Source organism: Sycon ciliatum, chromosome 5 (assembly GCF_964019385.1).
Source record: "Sycon ciliatum chromosome 5, ocSycCili1.1, whole genome shotgun sequence".
Taxonomy (NCBI): Eukaryota; Metazoa; Porifera; class Calcarea; order Leucosolenida; family Sycettidae; genus Sycon; species Sycon ciliatum.
Window position 1 is genome coordinate 37,024,455 of NC_088647.1, and position 22,525 is coordinate 37,046,979.

The following is a 22,525-nucleotide window of genomic DNA, read 5'->3' on the forward strand; positions in this document are numbered from 1 at the left end:
GGGACAAGCTACGTCATTGCGCAAAGGGCTTAGTGTCAGAGGTTGAGCAAATGCCAGTTTGACATTCTTTTGTGAACATGAGGAACTGCATGGTAGCTGCACAACAAGGCAAGAAAAACAACAACTTCGCCGTCGTTCTGAGAACTTTGAAACTCCATTGTAGCCTTGTGATCTTGTCACTTCACCTCCAACACATAGCCCACACACATAGCCCACACACATAGCCCACACACATAGCCCACACACATAGCCCACACACATAGCCCACACACGAAAACCTGTCATGGGTTACACCGCGTACAATGCTTGTTTCCTAATGCAAACTGCTTTTCTTTTCTCTCTCCTGTGTTCTGTTGATCGCTCCCTGGTGTTTAGATTGCGTTACCATGACAGCAGGGATATTGGCATGGTGCAAGTCTCAGAAAGCACAAGTATCATACTTCGAAGAAAAAAGGTATTTCATTCAACATAAGGAAAGCCCCTTGACAGGCTCCCAAAGCCTTTGATCCACCCTCCAATAAAATGCAAGTCTCTGTAGAATGCACTACAACATCATCATAGTCATCATCAACTGTTTCTGCTAACACTGCTACGAGTGGATACGACTTCTGATACTGCTACAAATGGATGATTATAACAACGGTGTCGACGTCGACTGTGTCTTGTAATCAATGAAGACCGCCATGCCAAGCGTGCAGTTTTTCTCCGGCTACATAGGACCCAGGTAATTGTGTCCGACACCAGAAGTCAGCGGGATGTGTCGTGAACGCAGACGTGCAGCACTCGGAACAAGACATCCAGTGGTGCTGTGTGTGTGTGTGTGTGTGTGTGTGTGTGTGTGTGTGTGCGCTGGCTGCTCTGCGCCGCCTCTACTCTTCCAGAATCTCCTGCAAGGTGTTGCGTGTGCCCTGTGTTAACCTGTACGGTCTGATCTTCACCCGTGTGCCGTCTACATGCTACGTGGCTCTAGTCATACTCGGCGCCATATTGAACGTTTAAAGTACACACCGCGCTACCATAGGCATAGCACACGCGATGTCGGTGCTGATGCTGATCCACACGCAATGTTGTTGCTGATGCTGGTCCACTAACAATTCTGTTGCTGATGCTGATCCGCACGCACTGCTGTTGCTGATGCTGATCCACACGCACTGCTGTTGCTGGTGCTGATCCACACACACACTGCTGTTGCTGCTGCTGATCCACACGCACTGCTGATGCTGATCCACACGCACTGTTGTTGCTGATGCTGATCCACTAGGTATGCTGATACAGACACACCGACCTCAGATCAGAGAGATTAGGTTAGCGGTGAGTAGGTTAGCGGTGAGTAGGTTAGCGGTGAGTAGGTTAGCGGTGAGTAGGTTAGCGGTGAGTAGGTTAGCGGTGAGTAGGTTAGCGGTGAGTAGGTTAGCGGTGAGTAGGTTAGCGGTGGGACGGTCTGTCGGGACTGTAACTGGACATGGGCATGCTGAAGCGTCCCACTCGAATCCCTGGCCATGAATGCCTGCCTGGAGATCCCTAGTCCTGAACACCTGGCCAGGGATGCTGTGATGACCATGTTGCTAGTGTGTCATGGTGTAACGTCATGTATCTCTGAATGAACTATCTTTACTCCCCCCCCCCCCCCCCCTGCTGTCTGTATGCTCTTGTCAATAACGCTTTGTTTCTTCTTCTTTAAGGAAAATGCCCGGTATATATTCTAGTGTACTCCTCATAAGCAAAGATGCAGTGCTATTCGAAGCCATTTCGCTACTTTCGCCATCTGAATACTCAATACAGACCTAACCCTCTACTAGTTCTGTGTAGTCAATCCAGAAGAGTTGCTCTTGCTGTCACACTTACGTGCACATAGACGCACACACGTGCACACACACTCACACAAAAAGTGATTTCGGAACTAACTTTACCAGCTAGTCCATGACCCAGATTTCTCCTTCCAATCACCGCTGTGTTTTCTCACACGTTTTTACTCTGACCACTCGTGTCTCTGTTTACAGTCTCATACATCTTGTTGTTGTGTGGTGTTGTATTTTTTTACAAGTGCATATACTGCTGTCTGTGTGCTCTTAATAAAAAAGATCTTATCGATAAAGCTTTGTTTCTTTTTTTTTAAAGGAAAATACCGGTATATATTCTAGTTTACTCCTCATAAGCAAAGATGCAGTGCTATTCGAAGCCTACATGTACTGTACCTGTAAAGTGAAGCTACTAGTACTGTACCTGGTTTCGCATGTTCTGCTGCTCATGAAGTGTGTTAGTACATGTAGTGCTGTCTGAGAGAATGGGATCACACTGCCGGCCATAGGCAGCCGTCGACTGAACACATGTACATGCCACCACTTGAAGTACCGGTCACGACTCACGGGTACCGTACTCGCGCGATTAGTGCCCCTGGGGCACTATTTTTTCAATGTCCATCACAGATGGGGCAGTATTCAAGAGAGGGCACTATTTTTTCATTGCTGGTACATTTGCATTATCCAGCATAAAACGAAGAAAAACAGAGCCTAAAGTGTACTGTAAACGCTCGCGACTCCACAGAAACGGGAACAAGACCTGCGATTTTGTTCCTGAAAACACCAGTGCAAAGAAATGGCCAAGAACATTAGCAAAAGAACACCAAACTTGCACATGGACTTGATTACAAGACCGGGGGGGGGGGGGCACTATTCAAGAGAGGGCTATATTTTTCACTGGCTCTTGGAGACTAGGGCACTATTCGAGATAGGGCACTATTCAAGAGAGCTCTAATCGCACGCGTACGGTAACTTAACGACAACGGTTAACACACTTGTCACTGAAGTGTGCACTCCCCCCCCCCCCCCCCCCCCCCCCTATCCTGTTCACTGCATCTTCAAGAAGCACTATACCACAGTGCTGCTCAATGAAATCCGATCGCATGAGTCAGTGAGTCAAGTAATTAGTTTGCGTCTTACACCATTTCGCAGCCCGGTGTTCACAGGTTTGGGGCTGCTCAACGCCCGGCGTGTACTTGCATGAGTTTCTCGATCGGATTTCATTGAGCGGTGCTGTAGTAAGCACAGAGCGAAGATCTTCCATCCGAAGGCACAGACTTAGTAATAGCAAGCAGGGAGTAGTACAAGTTGTACTACTCCCTGATAGCAAGAGTACATAACCTCCCGTTATGTACTCTTGGTAATAGTTCATGAACCAGATCAAGAGTGTGTAACTACGCTTTCCTTGCTAGCATGCAGCTCCGTTGGTCCACTCTCACTGCAAAGTGGTTTGTTCGTCAGGAATACAAGTCATAGCTTTACGTAACTTATTTCCAGGAGTTTCGCAGTGACAGCAACAGTCTTCCCCAGCCCCATGATACCGGTACCGATATGTTATCAGGTCGCTTCTGTAGATTGAAATTCATCTGCATACAGTCCATGATCAACACACTTCCCCTACTACATCTAGCAGTTGCATGGAAACTGTGCACATGCTGGGTTGAGAGAGATATCATACCAATACTCCTGTACCCCCAACTTGTTTTGATTATAGACTTTAGACTTCGGTCCTCCCTTCAGACTAGCAAAACTCCGCGAAAAGTCAACCCCTTCCCCCGACAACCAAGAGAACATTACTCTGAACGGGCAATGGGTCAGCTGCATCACGCACACTGGATCTGAGTGTTGCTGCTAGTGCACGATATACAGTGCAGATACAACAGGTGCACGGGCATTTCGGATTACGCCCACGCATGCAGCATGCATGCATGCATCACCACTGCTTACTATATCAGTCGCCCAAACAGTTCATCGGAGGCGGCGGTAGGTCAGGCTAAAAGTGTTGATTTGACAAGCACGGCTACGACCTATTCTAACAGTAAGTTGCGACCAACAACAAACGGACAGTGACGCAGAGAACTAAGGAAAGATGGCTGAAATCAGTATACTATATCTCTCAAGAAGACCTGCGCATATAAATAGACCTCGATAGATTACACAGATTCAGTGATATTGATACATATTATGACAAGGGAAGATGGGAGCTAGTAGCAACCAAATACTAGATTCGGAATATGATCGTGAAAATATAAACAAAAGCTAGCGAGGCGGCGGCGGCGCTGTCGAGGGACGGTAATTCTGAGGGGAACTGAATACAAACGAACATACGGTGGAAAGGGGGCTAAGACAATCATAATCAGAATGTGAACGGGGATAATTCACAGCAGCAGCGAAGACAACAACGACACTGGCAACACACACAAACACACGCGTTCCACCGATAGACTTGCGATGGGCTGTCATTTTAACTGACGGTCATCGTCCGGCGGCTGGTCAGAGCGGCTTCTGCCTCGTCAGCACGGGACATAGCCTCATCTGCTTCGTTCTGCAGACGACGGACCTTGTTGCGAAGGCTCTCTGCCTCTTCCTCCTGCACAGCGCAAAGGTAAATTGAGAATGAAGCAGAACACAGCTTTAGCAAGACACTAAGCAATGACAACACCCCCTGGGAGAGACGACACAACATATGGCTTGAACAACACATGAAGCGAGTCCGTTTCTGGATGAATTTGCGAAACATGTGGGGTGGGAATCGTCAGTCAGTCAGCCTTGACTCTAGTTCTGACAAGAAATCAACTGCTGATTCTGTATGTGTTCTATGAGTGGCTGAACCCCTTTTAAAATGGTGTATCAAGACACAACGTCCAGGGTCAAACACAGAGTGTTTCGGGAACTATAATCTCGTGTTGTCTCTATTATGCTACAACTCCCCGATATGCACATAGTGGAACACTTCGGTTCCAAGTGAAAAATTCTAGCACTTCCAAACCACCAACAAGTAAGATGCTTACAGCTTCTTCAGCCTGGCGGCGCAGCTGCTTGGATCTGGACTGCAGCTGTGTGACCTGGTCCTGCAGTCTTCTGGTGTTCTGCTGTTCCTCTTCAAGGTGCAACTGCATCTCCTTGATCTTACGCTCAGTACGGCGGTTGGACTTGGTCAACTCGCTCGTCTTCTTCTGCTCGCTCTCCAGGTCGTGCTCAAGCTCGCGTGCCTTGGCCTCGGCCTTGGTGACCTGTGTCTTCAGCTTCTTGCCGCCGACAGCCTCCAGATCCTCGATGGTGGCCTGCAGGTCCTTGACTTGACGTTCGGCAGAGCTCTACAAAAACAATAGCACCCACAAGACAACATTGATGAACATATGGAACAGACAGACTTGAAGAATTTGTCGAAAATTCCAGAATAAACAACCAATGATTACAGAATGGGACCCGGCAATACCCGATAAAAAGCAGTTCATGATTGATACCGGGAGAAGCCGTCCAGTACTGATACCCGAGCATTGTGAAGTGGGAACAACTCTCAACACGTACATACCAACACACACATGCACAATACAAGGTGCTAGCCTCTTTCACAAAGGTCTCATCAATGACAAGCCGTACCTTGGATTTCTCCATGGAGTTGACCGTCTCGTTGAGAGTTGTGGTCTCGGTCTGCAGACGGCTGACTTCATTCTGGAGACGACGAGCGCGCTCCTCGTTCATCTTGCTCTCCGTGGAGATCTCCTCGATCTCGTCCTTGAGCATGGTAGCCTCTTGCTCGGCACGTCTCTTGGCACCTGTCAGTGTTGTCATCTGTGTCTGAAGGTCGGCAGATCTCTCTTGGGCGTCATTCACCTCGCCCTCGACATTGCGCAACTGCCTCTCCAAGTTCTCGTTTGTGCTGCGCAGCTCGTCAACCTGCGACTGGATTTCGTTGACTTTGTGCTCGGAGCGTGCGAGGGCAGCCTGTGACTCTTCCTTGTATTTCTGTTCCTGTTCGAGCATGGCCTGGACATCCTTGACTTGAGCTTGGAGACGCTTGGAGTTCTTGGAAGCGTCTGTGTTCGACTTGGTCATGGAGTCTACCATCATCTGCAGCTCAGCAGTGTCGACCTCGAGCTTCTTCTTCAGACGGGCCTGCTCAGCCTTGGCGCGAATCTCAGTGTCGATGCTCTCCTGCATGGAGTCAAGCTGACGCTGGCAGTTCTTGCGCACAGAGTCGGTTTCCTCATCGCGCTCCAGGAAGCGGCGGTCGTAGTCCTGTTTGATCTGCTGGATTTCGAGCTGTAGTCTGAGTACCTTGCCCTCTTCTTGTTCAAGAGCACCTTCGGTTTCCTGAGCACAGGCAAGAGGGAGAGGGAGAGAGAGAGAGTAGTGATTTAGTTCTGGAAACATCTAAATCACCAAAAAATGTCTTCCTGAATATTAGGCAAAACAAAAAAATACTACAAATGAAACGGCAGTTGGCACATTCAGTGAACTATTCTTGTGAAATACATCAAGAACAAGCATACCTCGAGTTGCTCGGTGAGCTCATCACGCTCGGCCTCAAGGCGCTTCTTGGCCTTCTCCAGCTCGTGAGTAGACTTGCCACCCTCACCAAGACGCTCAGTGAGATCCTTGACTTCAGATGCCAGGCTCTTGTTCTCACGCTTGGAGTTCTCAAGAGCATCGACCTACAAGAGGCAGAAATAGCACAAATACCAAGTTATACCGAAAATACCATGGTATTGCAGGGTCGTACTCACGGCGTCCCTCATGAAACTTCGCTTGGAAATTTTCATGACTGGACTCGTCAATATTCGTCTTCATTGTGAAGTGTTGTACATAGCAAAGATAGCTGGGGTAAAACATCTCCCTGAACCACCAACAGCAACAGGGCATCAGGCTAAAGACGGCAAAGCTGGAAGAAAGCACCTGGTTAGTCTTTCCCCTATCAACTGCATATCATACCACACAGTGTACATTCACCATGTTAGCTGCAAATGGGATACTACAGATAGGACAGTTAGGAGTTTGATGCATTGCTGGATCTGCAGGTGCACATGCAGCAACTCTGAATGTAGGTCCAGATGATTGATAAGGTATGGCCTCAACTGGAGTTCAGCTACACGCACAAGATGCTTGAAGCTTGTAGTAACTTGACTACAACACTGCCAGTGTTAGAGGACATCGTGCACCTACCTGTTCCTCAAGGTCGTTCTTGAGCTTGAGCACCTCGGTGGAGTAGGTGCGGGCCTCACGCTGAGCGTTCTCCAGGTCCGAAGTCAGGTTCTCGCAACGGCCCTTCCACTCGGCAATGCTCTGGTCGATCTTCTTCTGCTTCTTGTCAAGATTGGCGGACGCTGTCTGAGCCTGAAGGCAGCAACAAAGAACAAGGCATGTCGTGAACACACGTGTAGAAATAAAACCGACAAATTCGAGGCAAAGTGACAGCAGACAAAGAACACACACACACAGCTGCATTACAATTGCCTGTTTGCAACAAACTACTTACGTTCTCCAGGTTGACAGTCAAGTCCTCGATCTGCACAGCGTAGCGATGCTTGGTCTTCTCCAGGTTGCTGATCTTCTTCTGCATGTCTTCGAGAACGTTCTCGTTCTCAGTGCACTTAGAATTGAGACGACGCCTGCAACACACCAACAAACACAAGGATGATATACATTATACACATAGCAGTTTGGCAACAACACGGGCAAAGGAAAAGTTTCACGCCAACTTGAAACCGAACAGCAATATACACAGATGCAAAGGGATTTCTCTCAAACTTCAATGCAGCCACGAAGGATAACACAACACGCACATAGCACACAACACACACACATGGCCACATACTTGTCTGACTCGAGCTCCTCGAGGCGGGTGTTGATCTCGGTGTCCATGCGCTGCTTGAGGGCAGTGTAGTCGCTGGTCACCTTGCTCAGCTTGGCCTCGACCTCCTCGCGGATACGCTGCTCCTCCTCCAACTGCTCGGTGGTGGTAGCCAGGTCCTTGGTGGCGATCTTCAGCTTGTTCTGAGCATCATTCTTGGCCTAAGGTGTGTGCAGAACAGGAAAAGAAATTCACACGTGCACAGTCACAATGAGAGCAGCAGTGTTTTAAAGGAATTGACCCTTGGGGAACTGTGTACGCTTGTGGACTTGGCAAGCGATCAGAAAAGAGAAAAAGAGGCACATAACTGAAGATGGAGGGCACACCATTGGCCAGTTTCAGGGCTGGTGTTGTGGATTTACTTACGGCCTTGTTGGTTTCCAGGTCAGCCTTGGCTGCCTCGAGCTGCTCTTCCAAGTTCTTGATGGTTCTCATCAGCTGGTTGACCTTCTGCTCGGACTCGGCCAGTTCAGTCTGTGCGCCCGTGGTCTGAGAGTGAAGCAATTCAATCTTGGACTGCAGGTCAGAACGCTGGTCGGAGCTGTCGGAGAGAAGCTCCTTGACTTGAGCCTCGAGTCTGGTCTTGGCCTTGGTGAGACGGTTGACCTTGTCTTCCTCAGTTTGGAGAGCATTGGTAGTTACCTACGCAGCAACAACAAATACAGGCACGGATGAAGAAATTCAAGCAAACGCACCTGAAAATCAATGAATCAGTTCTACCTCCACGACATACGCTCTCTGGCCGAACTAATTCATTGATGATCACGCTGAAAGCTGATGCTTGCCCTACTGTTATACCTGAAAATCAGAATCAAAATTCCCAGCTTCCGCAAAACTAGCAGGCCAAAGATGTGACCCAGAGAGCAAACTGTAGTTTCACAAGTGATACAAGCGGTACCGTGATTGCATTCGTCATCGTTGTTTACAAACCCACCTCCAATTGCTGCTCCAAGGCGGCCTTCTCCTTGGTCAAGCGGGCAACGGCTTCGTTCTGCTTCTCGAGCTCCTCGCCGTACTGCTTGGCGTTGCGCTCGTGTGTCTGACGTTCGCCGTCGATCTAAGCAGGCAGAAGAAATGGAGAGAGGGTAAGGCACAGGAACAGTAAAGCAGCTGTACAGTACTTGTACTTATGTAGTGAATCTCAGAGTTGCGAATATAAACTGCCTGTGCTCAGCACTGTGTGTGTGTATGTGTGTGTGTGTGTGTGTGTGTATGTGTGTATGTGTGTGTGTATGTGTGTATGTGTGTGTGTATGTGTGTATGTGTGTGTATGTGTGTATGTGTGTGTATGTGTGTATGTGTGTGTATGTGTGTGTGTGTGTGTGTGTGTGTGTGTGTGTGTGTATGTGTGTATGTGTGTATGTGTGTGTATGTGTGTGTATGTGTGTGTGTGTGTGTGTGTGTGTGTGTGTGTGTATGTGTGTGTATGTGTGTATGTGTGTGTATGTATGTGTGTGTGTGTGTGTGTGTGTGTGTGTTCTACACATAACAGTAGAGCATACACTGTAAGGCCGGTGCTGGTGCTGGGCTGCACTATTGTGTTACTTGTATCTATGCAGTGTGTTTGGAAAATATCAAGTGTTGAAGCCGGCATGGTCAGAGACACAACATGACTATGATGTGTAGTTGTGTACTTCAGTGGAGTACATGTCCTGTTGGATGACCCTGTTGCTACCCCAGACCAAACCAAACAGAAGCAAAACCGGTGGACAGAAAGTTGGCCAACAGTGTCTATGCACAGTTTCAGTGCAGGAGCATTGCCTGACCTTGTCGAAGTTTCTCTTGATCTCCTCGAGCTCCATGGAGCGCTGCTCAAGGTCGGCCTCGAGCTTGCGCTTGGCACTGGAGATGGATGCGTTGGCATCTTCCTCCTCCTCGAGTCTCTCAGTGAGCTCAGCAACCTGGGTTTCCAAGCTGTCCTTGGCGATGGTCAGCTGAGCAAGACGATCCTCGGCATCAGCAGCCATTTCTTGCTCCTGCAAGGAACAGAGAGTAATAAAAAGAATACAGAAGGTTGATCAATTCTCCATACATCCGACTTGACACAGTCAGTCACTATCCGAGCAAAATGTACTTCTTGAAGTAACTACACAACATTCATTGAGTAAAGGTGTAGTGCGTAGTCACTGTCCGACTTGATCCCAAACAGCCATTAAGTTGGAACCACTTACCCTCTGCAAGTCCTGGAACAGCTGCTGCTTCTCCTCCATGAGAGCAGCCTGCTTGTCTTCCAAGTCCTTCTCGCAGGTCTCGAGACGAGTGCACTTGTCCTTCAACTTGGTGATCTGTGATCAACACATGGCCAACATCAAAACATACACGTGGATCTGGTCAGACGGTTGAACAGAAAGATTGGAGGACAGTGTTGTCAAAGCAGAATGTGGATCAGAAGGTTAACTACTACTACTACTACTACAGTGGAGTCCTCAAGATCAAAATATGAAAATATTATTTACTTCAATATGAAGTGAAGACTCGAGACACGGAGATATACGCAATACCAAATAACTGAAGAATATGTGACGTGTGGAGAATTTCACAATAAAGATGAAAAGAGTTCTGACCTCCTCGTCCTTCTGGCGGACTTCATCCTCCTGCCTGGAGACGTTGAGAAGAGGCTTGACCTTGGTGTACAGCTTCCACCATGGCCAGTTGCGAAGGAAGACGTTCTTGCGCATGTTCCTCTGGATGACGGCAATGGCTAGGCGCTGGTCCTGCAGCTTGTTGAACATCTGTCGCATGAGCTTGGCACGGATGTGAGACTGCATGATGGTCAAGACCTGAGCTAGTTTCTTGTCTCTCTCATCTTCCAGCTGACCGAGAACGCCGGCCTTGAAGAAGACCTTGGTCATACCGACACGGAACTCGTTCTTCTCCAGCTGCAGGGCATCGAGAAGACACTCGGCTGCCTTGCGACCGTCCATGAATCCCATGGGTGCAGAGCTAGGGGCCAGGATGGAATAACTGCACAAGGAACAGTAAGGAAAGGAACAAAACAGCAACAGTTTAGTGAGCGTGACAGCGTGTCTGAATCGGAAAGAAATTTAACAACAACAACTTCTACTGATTGCCTTGTGGGTGGGGAAGAGAGAGAGAGAGAGAGAGAGAGAGAGAGAGATAGAGAGAGCGCGAGAGAGAGAGAGAGAGCGAAAGAGATAATCATGACCAGAGCGAACCAGAAAGACCTCAGCTTGTATGCATGTGCAAACTTACCGTTGACGGAACTCCTGGAATGGGAGTCTGTTGGGGAATCCCTTACGGCAGATACGGATACCTTCCAGGACACCGTTGCAGTGCAGCTGATGCAGCACCATCTTAGCCTCGACAACGCCGGGCTTCTTCATCTCGTTGGGGATGATGCAACGGACAAAGTGAGGCTGAGTCTCATGAAGAGTGTTCATCAGCTTGTTCAGAGAGCTCTGTGAAGTGTAAAATCATGAGTACAGCAACTTGTCAACTAAAGCGACAACAGTAAACATCCTGTGAAGAATGAGAAACAAGTCTAGAATTTGAGATTGATAATAAATTTAGACTGTCACGATGCCACGCTCTTGCCATGACAACAAGGAGAACAGTCAGGACGTTGCCATCTCTTATACAATAAAGTTAGAATCTCACCTTGTGAATCTGGCTCACAGTCTGGAACTGACTTCCCTTCTTGCGAGTAGCTACGAGGGAAACCAGACAAAGAAGAACAGAACACAATCAGATCAAGCAATGGCACACTCGGTTTCTATCAACGGTAGCTCACAAACACACATTTCACAAGCAGATCGAGAATGGCAGATTTGGTTTCTAGCAACAGAAGTGCTGGAGCGCTCACACACGGTATGAATTAGTGCGGCTACACTTAACATCAGTGCATGCGGCTTGGAAGGCACATAGCCGTCTGGATGCTGGGAACATTCTCCACAAACAGCCACGGCCATGCAAAGCAAAGCTTACAGGACTCAGCAGCACGGTCGGCCCAGATGGTCTGCATGAAGTTCTCGGAAGACTTCTTCAGCAGGTCGACGACGTTGTCGTTGAGAGGGTCACGGTTCTTGTCCAGCCACATGTCGGTGTTGTATTCGACCTATTGGCATGGCAAAGACAAACAAGTTCATATTAGATGAAACAGAACATGCACATCAGCCTTAAACCCGTTGGCTAAAGTCAAACATCTATATGGGGTAATGCGCAAATGGTGGCCTGTGTCGCACTGCAACATTTTGAAAACGTGCTGGAACAACAAAAGGAACACTGCGACGTGCAGGTCACTGTTGGTGGAAGGGATGAGCTGGGCTTAGTCCAAGTACCCACTGTTGGTGGAAGGGATGAGCTGGGCTTAGTCCAAGTGCCCACTGTTGGTGGAAGGGATGAGCTGGGCTCAATCCAGCCCACAGCGGCGGGTGGAGGAAGAGATGGACAATCTGGTATCTCCTGCGATGACATTTGGTGCTGTGACCAGGATCAAGCGATAATGCTATAACACTGTTATGTGTGTCTCCTTCTTGAACAGTGTTGAGAATGGCTGACGGACAGCAACAGCGTGGCGCACCCGAGGCGCGACTTCCGCGACATGCCGCGCATCAACAAGAACTGATCGTTGCATTGCAGGCAGGTGCCTCAGCACTGGAGGCCCTGCGCCAGCACTCGCATGCCCTGAAGCTCCGGGCTATCGCCGGCGGACTGACGTCCCTATTAATGGCCCTGAAGAAATTCTCGGCCGCAATTGAAGAGGGCCCTCCCCGAAACGACCAAGATTCGCAACGGCGGCAACGCCTTGAAATCGTGCCCGTGACGACGCCGTCACTGCAGCCCGAGACGCCGCAAAGGCTGAACGTGAACGCCTGACGGCAACGACCGACGCAGCCGTCGACGACGCCGCCAGCTTGGCCTCGGCCAAAGCCGAGATATTGTCATAATTAACTAAGTATTAGTTACTTGAAGATGGCCCTTGAGGCGAACTGGAACAAACTTGTGTTTTGTGTGTCAAAGCATGAGGGTTGATATTGGACTAGTGGTATAAACTAGTTCCAAGGGCTGCATGTACAAGTGGTCAAACCAGACGCACCCCAGCATGCTGCGTAGCTCCACACCCCTGGGCTCTTGAGTCCAGAATGGGAGAAATCAGACTAGAAGTAAGTTGTACTCATAGTCTGACTAAAACCAGCGTAGCCTGGCCAGATGGGGGTCAGCAGGCCAGGAACGTCGGTTCAGAAAACTCCTACGGGAAGTAATTGAGGTGTGACTCGTCACACCTGAGCGGTACTCCAGGACCGGTACTATGGGTACTAGGTAGTAAATCCTCTACAGTCTACGGAGTTCGTAACATTGCACGGTGTACTATTGACACAATGACTGGCGACAGTCCGCATTTAGCTGGTGTGCGCAGGCTCTGCGCAGGCCGCGCCACGGCGCCGAATGCGAACTGGCGCTGACACGTCAGCAGCCCAGGGATAAAAAGAGACCGATGTGGGGTTAGAAATCATTCCACCTTCGGGTCTGCACTAAGAAGCTTCACAGCCTCTCCTTCAAGCCTTGCTTGCCTCTCGTGCTTATTAGCACTTGTAACTTGCAATCCTTTGCAACTATCATGGCTCAAAACCGGCCTGCGGCTGGTGCTAATGTCGCTGCTGCAGCTAACGCTGCTAGAGGAGCAGCAAATGCTGCAAATGCACGGCCTTCCATTATGCCGGAGGCTTATACCGGCCACGGTGATTGGTTGGAGTACCTTGAGTATTTCAACCTTTGCGCCGCGGTCAATCAATGGAATGATGCGCAGCGCGCACAATTCTTGGCAGTCCGTCTTCGTGACGGGGCGCAAAAATTTCTGGGCTCTGTCTCAGCTGCAAGGAGAGCCGTTTGGGCCGACCTGGTGGCGGACCTCACGGACCGTTTTGCTCCGGCGGGCGCAGCACGCCAATACAAAGCACAATTTCGCACCCGCAGGCGGCGTGCGAATGAAGACTTCGGCACCTTGCGTGACGAATTGCATAAATTGGTGGGACGGGCGTACCCAACCATGCAACCTGCCTTGCAGAACGAACTGGTCCGAGATCAGTTCCTAGATGCCGCAACCCCAGAAGGGTTGCGTATACGGTTGCACGAAAATGCAACGCAGACAGTCCAAGCGGCTGTCGAAATGGCTACCCACCTAGAGAGGGTATGGGAGCGCGATGAGCTCGACAAGACCAGTCGTCTGTTACAGACGTGCGACACAGACCGGTCACTGTTGGTGGAAGGGATGAGCTGGGCTTAGTCCAAGTACCCACTGTTGGTGGAAGGGATGAGCTGGACGTGCAAGGAAACAAAGTCAAGCGCCTCCTATGCTACACCAACTTACGGTACCAGCATAATGGTGGAGCTTGAACATGGCAGGTGTCTTGTTGCCCTTGGTGAAACCAATCTTGCTGTACTGAGAGCTCTTGCCCTCGTGGTTCTGGTGCAGCTTGTCAGTGTAGGTCTTGTCAGAGGCCTTGGGGAACAGACACTCCTCATCCAGGAGAGACAAGATACCCAGCGGCTGCAGATGACAGAATAGAATTGGACAGAAAGTTCTTGTGTCAGCACAGCACAATGTAAAGAAACACACTGATACTCAGCAATTTTTTCACGTAAATTAGTGTAACCCAGGCATTTGATCTGCAGTCCAAAAGGAGATGCAAAGGAGCAAACGCTAATTTTGCAACCCTGAAAAAATACCGGGCGACACTCACCTTCTCAATCAGTTCGATAGTTCCCTGAAGATCAAGACCAAAGTCGATGAACTCCCAGTCGACTCCCTCCTTGCGGTAGACCTCCTGCTCGAGCACGAACATGTGGTGGTTGAAGAACTGTTGCAGCCTCTCATTAGTGTAGTTGATGCACAGCTGTTCGAAGGAGTTGAACTCGAAGATTTCAAAACCAGCAATGTCCAAGACGCCGACGAAGTAGTTGTTGTGCATCTAAACGCAGGGAAAGGAAACAGATGAATAACAATGAGGATATGCGGGCAGTGAAAACTGAAAAGGGACGCATTCCGGAGAAGAACTTTTTCCAAAAGAAAGCACTGGATAAAAGGGACTTTTGTGAACGATAATGTGAAAAGTGGGAAGTCACACGGAAGCACAGTCTTCTGTCGTGCCATGCAGGATCTGGTCTAGTATAATATCTAGACAAACCATACACAAACCATACTCGTTATGCACATATTCTTCTAACCCCCATCTAACCCGTGCCCTTACTGATGACCCGACTTAAAGGGGAAGTTAAGGCAAAAATTAAAATTTCACCAGTTGTAGTCTTCGGGGTGCTGAGTCGAATGGTCTTGGTCCGAGAAAGCTGAGATGCTCCCTTCCTACTTGAATCCCAATCGAACTCGCGCACTTCTACCGAAACTGGGCGACTGCGCCCTACTAGATGGGGATTTGTATGCAAAATGTCACTAAAAGCGCCATTTCGATCTTAAAAAAGCACGGATGACCGCGATTGGCCCATATGTTGTAGTCGTTTGGACGCTGAGTCGACTGGTTTTGGTCCGAAAAGGCTGCGATGCAGCGTTCCTCCTTTATTCCCAATCGAACATGGTTGAAAAAGCGGTTACGTGCTCCTGGGTGCCCAAATCACCTGGTCACCACGCCAGCAGGCGACAACTTTCACACCAAGGTTCAACTCGAGTGACAGGACTGCACCCAAAAAAGGTCAAACAGGCTAGTAAGTTGTACCCTGCAGGCACGGTGACCAGGTGACTGGTGTACGCAGGAGCACGTGACCGCTTGTTCAACCATGTTCGATTGGGAATAAAGGAGGAACGCTGCATCGCAGCCTTTTCGGACCAAAACCAGTCGACTCAGCGTCCAAAAGACTACAATATATGGGCCAATCGCGGTCATCCGTGCTTTTTTAAAGGGGAAGTTAAGGCAAAAAATAAAATTTCACCAGTTGTAGTCTTCGGGGTGCTGAGTCGAACGGTCTTGGTCCGAGGAAGCTGAGACGCTTCCTTCCTACTTGAATCCCAATCGAACTCGCGCACTTCCACCGAAACTGGGTGACTGCGCCCTACGAGATGGGGATTTGTATGCAAAATGTCACTAAAATCGCCATTTCGTTCTTATAAAAGCACGGATGACCGCGATTGGCCCATATGTTGTAGTCTTTTGGACGCTCAGTCGACTGGGTTTGGTCCGAAAAGGCTGCGAAGCAGCGTTCCTCCTTTATTCCCAATCGAACATGGTCGAACAAGTGGTCACGTGCTGCTGCGTACACCAGTCACCTGGTCACCGTGCCTGCAGGGTACAACTTACTAGCCTGTTTGACCTTTTTTGGGTGCAGTCCTGTCACTCGAGTTGAACTCGAGTTGAACCTTGGTGTGAAAGTTGTCACCTGCTGGCGTGGTGACCAGGTGATTTGGGCACCCAGGAGCACGTGACCGCTTCTTCAACCATGTTCGATTGGGAATAAAGGAGGAACGCTGCATTGCAGCCTTTTCGGACCAAAACCAGTAGACTCAGCGTCCAAAAGAGTACAACATATGGGCCAATCGTGGTCATCCGTGCTTTTATAAGAACGAAATGGCGCTTTTAGTGACATTTTGCATACAAATCCCCATCTAGTAGGGCGCAGTCACCCAGTTTCGGTGGAAGTGCGCGAGTTCGATTGGGATTCAAGTAGGAAGGAAGCGTCTCAGCTTTCTCGGACCAAGACCATTCGACTCAGCACCCCGAAGACTACAACTGGTGGAATTTTAATTTTTGCCTTAACTTCCCCTTTAAGAACGAAATGGCGCTTTTAGTGACATTTTGCATACAAATCCCCATCTAGTAGGGCGCAGTCACCCAGTTTCGGTGGAAGTGCGTGAGTTCGATTGGGATTCAAGTAGGAAGGGAGCGTCTCAGCTTTCTCGGACCAAGACCATTCCACTCAGCACCCCGAAGACTACAACTGGTGAAATTTTAATTTTTGCCTTAACTTCCCCTTTAACGGTAAGGTGTAAGCAATCCAAACAGATCTTGGAGCAATGAATCCATTTGAGGAAAGGGGGGGGGGGGCGTATTGTGGAGACTGTAAAAGCTATTTTCCGTTCCATTCCTGCAGTGTGTCTATTCTTATCGTACCTTGTAGTCGAGGGTCTTGTTGACACGCTGTACCAGCCATCGGAACATGCGCTCGTACAGGGCCATGGAGATGGCGGTAAGACTGAATGCGACCTGGTCGGTGGTTCGGCCCTGGGCAACCCACTCGTTTCCGACCTTGATACGCGGGCGCACCAAGCTCTTGCACAGCTCGTCAACCTTGATACCCAACAAGTGAGAAGCCTTCTGGGCATCTGAACAGACAACAGGCAAAAGAAGATGAAGACGTGAGTAATGAGCAACTACATATGAAATACATACGAAGTACAAGCACCCAGATTAGATTAGTGCCTTGCATGGTTAGTTGGGGTAACTGTGTTACCCGGGGGTGATAACATCTCTCTCTCTCACCCTAAGCTCATGGTCTACCCGAGGTGCTGCGAGTGCACAAGTTTATAGCTGTGTCCGGTTACTACAAGTATGCCGAGTCCAGCACAAGGTATATACAATTACATGTACAGTGAATATAGTACTACTTGCCAGATGGGTCAGCGACTTCGGCCTGGTCGTCACGGGAACTCTTGGAACGCAGCTTGATGTTGCCAAGATGAAGGATGGCGGCAACGGTGCGGTACAGCGACATCTTTTCTTCCTTGTCGAATCCAAGTACATTGAAAGCTTCCTGTACAGGCACAGAGATTGAAAACACGTCCACAAAATGACAAGTTATACATTGTGCAAGACAAGGTCAAAATGGACAGTCGGCACCATGGGAATGGTAGTACAAAATATTTTATTGCTCTGAAGGGAATTAAAAATCCGGTGGGGTGGTGATTGATTCATAGAGATTTTCTGTGAGTTTTCAATGTGGTAGAAAGTGCACAACTGACCTCCATTGCCTTGAACTCTTGTTGGTCGTCCATGCTCTCTACAGTGGGGCAGCTGGAAGCAATGAACTTGTAGTCAGAGTAGTTGCGACCAAGCAGCAGACTCTCTGTAAGGACAACAAGAATGACGGCGAGAAAGTGTTCAAACGCAGGCGCATAGCTGTTGTTAAACCGCACGCCGTACAGAAATGCATACATGTCTAAATTCCACTGGGCCGCCACACGATATGTTGTGGCCCACAAGTTCATTTGATATAATCATTGTCAACATGATCTTGTCACTCTACAGGTGTCAGCGATATGGAAAGGCGACTTCTCGTGTACAAAAGGGCTTGGTATCAAGAGCACGACCTGTATGTCTGCTAAGAATTACAGTAGATGTATACTCCACAAGTTCTCAGGTGATGCAGATATGCTTGTGACGAGTGTACATGTACTTGAAGATGCCCATGGGTTCAAAAACAATGTGTGTGTATGCGTATGGATATGTACAGTGTGTGCGTAACTCACCGAGCATCTCTTTGGAGCCACCGGCCAGGAGGTGATAGAAGATATGGTAGCTACGCTCCTTGCTGGTCTGACGAACGACACGCGACTTCTCAAGCAAGTCTGCGAGACAGTACAAAATGATGCGGTACTGAATTGATCAGGGCTTGCAAAACACAAGGCTGAGAAGAGCAGGCAGCTGTATAAAATAATAGGCAGACCTGTGCAGAGTGGCCGCTCATATCTCTACTTACAGTACTCGATATCGGCACCAGAAATCTTGCCGTTGTTGCCAAAGTGGATACGGATGAACTTTCCCTGTAGACGTGCATGGTAAGAAAATGAAAAATGAGAATAATATTGATTCGACATTGAAAAGTCACAAAAATTAAACATTGCATCCCTTCAGTCATCATCCTTGTAAATTTTGTTGGCTTGCCTAAGTTGGTGCAAAGAACAGAAAGAGGAAGTAAAGACGATTGATAATGCAGGACTTACGAATCGAGAAGAGTTATCGTTACGGACGGTCTTGGCGTTACCGAAAGCTTCCAACACGGGATTGGCCTGGATGACCTGCTCATCCAGATTGCCTTGTCCCTGGACAAAAAAGAACAAAAAAAAGCATTCGTGTGTGCACGCTCAGTTCAGATACGGCGGTACAAGGGTGAACCCAAACAACAAACAAGAGACAAAGTGAGTACACTCGGACGTCTCTTATCCGGGCACCTTGGGACCGGGCACTGCCCGTATCTCAGATTTGCCCGTATCTCAGAATAACTCATCTACCATGCATGATATCATTTTTTGAAGAAGTTTATTTGGCACGTATTGCACATGTTGAGGATACAAAAGGAACCCATTGATAAAAATGAGTGGATTACATAGGTTGGCAGTTAAACATAAGCACTTCCACATACAGAAAAAAGTTCAAAAAACCCGAATTCGACGCATTTGTGCTATAGGAACTCAAGCTGAAGGTGCCCGGTAGAGAGACGTGCCCGTATCTGAGGCGTCCGGATAAGAGGCGTTTGAGTGTACTTTCAAGAGAAATGTTCATGCATTGCGGATTGTAAAAACATGCAGCACCATTTTTGTAGTTCAGGGTTGTAAGCATTTTGTACGAACTTCATCATTAGTTCCGTATGACTCTCTGCACCAGACATACCTTCTTGGCTCCACTGCCAGCAACTTGAGCCAGGTACTGGATGACCTTCTTTGTGTTCTCGGTCTTTCCGGCACCAGATTCACCACTATGCATGCCAGACAAAGAAACAGAAGAAAAAGATCAAACAATTGCAAACAAACAAATTCATGATTCCACAATCTTTCACTGCTTCTCAGTCTCAGTGCTGCACTAACAAAATCTGCTACGTCCGTTTTTCACCGTTTGGGTGATGGAAATGACAAATTGCGCTATAGACACTGCAAAACGACAACTTTCGCGGTGTGCAAATTTAGCGTTTTCATAAATTGGGCTGGTTCACGATGAGAAACTTTTGCGATTCTATCGCTTCAGTCGGATCTCGTACTGTCTACAATCAGTTTGCGTCGATTTATATTCGCGAATGCGTGATGGTCGCGATAATAGCGAAATTTAATCTCTAGCGAAAGTTTCTCACTTTACAGTAAATGCAAATGGGAAGCAGCACATTCTAGGTTGTCCTTTTCGCACCACAACATGTATCAGAAATAGCAGCAAACTGACTCATTCATGCCCAGCATGTTTTCCAGTGCACATTTTCTCACATGCCAAGGCTAGCATGTCAAACTAGGGACAAGAACTTACGTAATCAGGATAGACTGATTCTCGTGGTCTGCAAAGCACACACACACACACACACACACACACACACGCACATACAGACACACAATTCATAAGTGAAAGCAATGGCATTGCCGTGTGGAGAACTGATTACTCTGAACGACGAGTGAATGTCCAAAGCATTTTGGCATTCACATTGTGTTTTGTACAACTGAATTGTAAAATCACGAGCAGGTGCCTTCAGTGTGCCAAGAAATGCTCCACATTTCGAGATGAATGAACGCTACGTGTCCACACAGGTAGAATGTAGCTTTAGTCTGGCAATCTAGGTTTGTACCCGAAAACTCTGGGAAAGTGTGGCTTATTGCATGATGTCCTGGCGTGTGGGCGTTGGACATGGCCAGCGGCACCCAACCAGATCAAGAGCACCAGGGCTTGACAAGGCCCATGCAATAGCCACAGTGCGGTACTGGACCACCTTATAGGGATTGTGTGTCAGTGAACTCCTCTATATTTGGCAGGATTCGTGTGTGGTGAAGCCTATAATAATGTAGTATTGATCAAATAGCGACACTCGGGTTACCAAAAGAGCTCTATCATAATGCTCAGGAAACTGGGACGTTGATTGCTACTACAAGTCTTTCAAGAAGGTATGATTTTCAGCCTTACATAACCATTGTTGGAGTGCTGGTGACGGTTGCTTGGCAATGTTTGTGTTTTGCGCAAGTCAACGTGTGTGTGTGGGGGGGGGGGGGGCAAACAAACATTGTAGATCTTCTCCGCTTACTCTGAAGCATGTCACAGTAGGCGTTGTCAGTGACGGAGAAGACGTGGGGTGGCATCTCAGTGCGACGCTTGCCCTTGTACATCTGTACAACTGCATCGGTGTAGATAGGCAGTCGCCGGTAGGGGTTGATCACCACACAGAAAAGACCGGAGTAGGTCTGTACGGGAAGCAAACAAAAAATGGTGAGAAGAATCAGTCTGAGGCAAGCAGCATAGGTGGCACAGCACGCGTGACACGGAGAGAATGCAGTGCCTGTGCCTAGTCCTTTTGCAGGATTATTTTTTTGCCACAAAGTCGGAACACTGCAGGCAAGTGGATGTCCAGCAGAGGAATAGAGCTCTCCTGGTTCAAACAGGGCAAATCCTGGGTTCGAGCAATGCAAACTCTCCGCGAGGATCGTTGCCAGAGTGCAACGCACTACAGGTTTCATGAGTTACAGCATACTGGCTGACGTATTATTGACGTAGTACATGATTGTACTGCGCCAGTCCCCCTATGAGATTCACCAAACTCGAGCAGTTCTCGGCAATATGCTTCAGACAGTCGCAGTCGCGTTCGCCAACGTGCATTGGCCAATCACGGAGACGTACATTGCAAACATATCCCTCAACTCTGCTTCTAACCACAAAATTACTATCCTGTAGAGAAATTCTCTGGTAAAATGACAACGTGCACATTTGTTTGAAGAACTAGAAGAAAGCTTCGTACAAACGGTACCCACGCTTGCACTCAAAGGAAATTTTCAGAATGCGAGATTCGTTGAAACATGCGAGGATCATGCCAAACGCGTCTCCTGTTGATCTCATGCGTCGTCGTTCATACAAGTGCATACAATAAACACTCTTCTGAACAGGATGTGTGGTGAAAACGACCATTGCGGTGGCCTTCGAAGTCCCAAACGAAGGACAGAGCAGGAAAGTACCTGAACGTACGGAGAGAGCTCTAGAGTACGCAGTGGAAGCTATACTTACGTAGATGAGACTGCTGTAGTATCTCTGCCTCAAGTTCTCCAGGACAGAAGCATCGTTGAGGTATGTCAAACAGGCCATGTCCTCGATCTTCTCGAACTTGGGAGGATTCATTTGATAGCATTTCTCGGCATCAAAGGTTGCAGCCTGTGCAGAAAGAACGTCGGTGTCATGTTGGAAAATCAGTCCCCCGAAATAAGCATACGAAACACTAAGGAAAGGCTTTAACCTTGTCTTACTCAACCACTCACCCCTCCATTCTCGATTTGAACAGTAATCTGCTCGCCTTTCGTCTCGGTGACGGTGGCCTTCTTGAAGCCTTCGGCATCATCGGGTACCCACAGCCACTTCTTGGAGTCGAAGGCTTGCTGAGCATTCTGATCAACAGCGGCACTTCGCAGAAACTTCTCTGCCTCCTCTGCCATGGTGTAAGCTATTAAAAGCCGTGCTAATTAAGAAAATTAAGACTCCTGTTCGTTTTATGGATTCTCTCTTTACAGCTACAAACAGAAATTGATAAGAAAGACAACGTCTTCTTCCGATGACTAGCAGATGTGTACGCATGCGCACAATAAAGCCAGTCGTCGTGTGTTTGTTCTCTGGACCATTGGATCCATATTTGTGAGCACAGGTTGTCAATCTTGTAGAGTTGTGTCTTGGGTGACCTCTTTCCGGCATCCCTTCTGCTACGACGGAGCGGACTTGAACTGTATCCTGCATCGAATCTGGCTGCAGCTTCTACGCTGACGTGGCCGCATCACCTTCGGGGAAAGGCCGGTGCGTGAAACGGTTGTGTTCGTACTCAGTCCGATGAGTTTTTTGCTGACTGGCAATGGTGGGGCACCTCACAAGTGACTGGCAATAGTTACGATAGTACGAAGTTCACCCATAGTTCGTAGCTAGCAGTGCACAGTCTATCATTTCCGGAGATCAGACAAGACTGGCAA

At 48.5% G+C, this 22,525-nt stretch overlaps 2 protein-coding genes across 4 annotated transcripts in view; one reads left to right on the forward strand and one right to left on the reverse strand.

Annotated features, from left to right (window-relative positions):
• LOC135818565 (uncharacterized) overlaps positions 1 to 2,269 on the forward strand; it is a 17,861-nt gene extending 15,592 nt beyond the window's left edge. Inside the window, exons 9-10 of one of the 3 annotated variants that reach the window (XR_010553697.1) lie at positions 376 to 1,304; positions 1,395 to 2,269. The gene's annotated coding sequence lies outside the window, so the exon portion shown is untranslated. Of the gene's footprint in view, positions 1 to 375 lie in introns of all 3 variants that reach the window. The other 2 variants (XR_010553698.1, XM_065331963.1) reach the window with 2 other exon arrangements.
• Positions 2,270 to 3,787: 1,518 nt separating this feature from the next.
• On the reverse strand, positions 3,788 to 22,119 carry LOC135818564 (myosin heavy chain, striated muscle-like). Its single transcript, XM_065331962.1, has 28 exons — positions 21,830 to 22,119; positions 21,582 to 21,725; positions 20,611 to 20,767; positions 19,848 to 19,875; positions 19,227 to 19,311; positions 18,560 to 18,658; positions 18,316 to 18,379; positions 18,086 to 18,184; positions 17,579 to 17,682; positions 17,229 to 17,370; positions 16,731 to 16,942; positions 14,355 to 14,582; positions 13,982 to 14,161; positions 11,599 to 11,728; positions 11,272 to 11,321; positions 10,867 to 11,072; positions 10,218 to 10,617; positions 9,825 to 9,938; positions 9,420 to 9,629; positions 8,588 to 8,710; positions 8,020 to 8,295; positions 7,618 to 7,814; positions 7,279 to 7,411; positions 6,966 to 7,136; positions 6,296 to 6,457; positions 5,403 to 6,116; positions 4,811 to 5,116; positions 3,788 to 4,389 (listed from the first exon to the last, which is right to left on the reverse strand). Exons 1-28 carry the CDS (start codon positions 22,001 to 22,003, stop codon positions 4,264 to 4,266), a joined length of 5,034 nt encoding a protein of 1,677 aa, XP_065188034.1. The 5' UTR covers positions 22,004 to 22,119; the 3' UTR covers positions 3,788 to 4,263.
• Between the last annotated feature and the right edge of the window lie 406 nt (positions 22,120 to 22,525).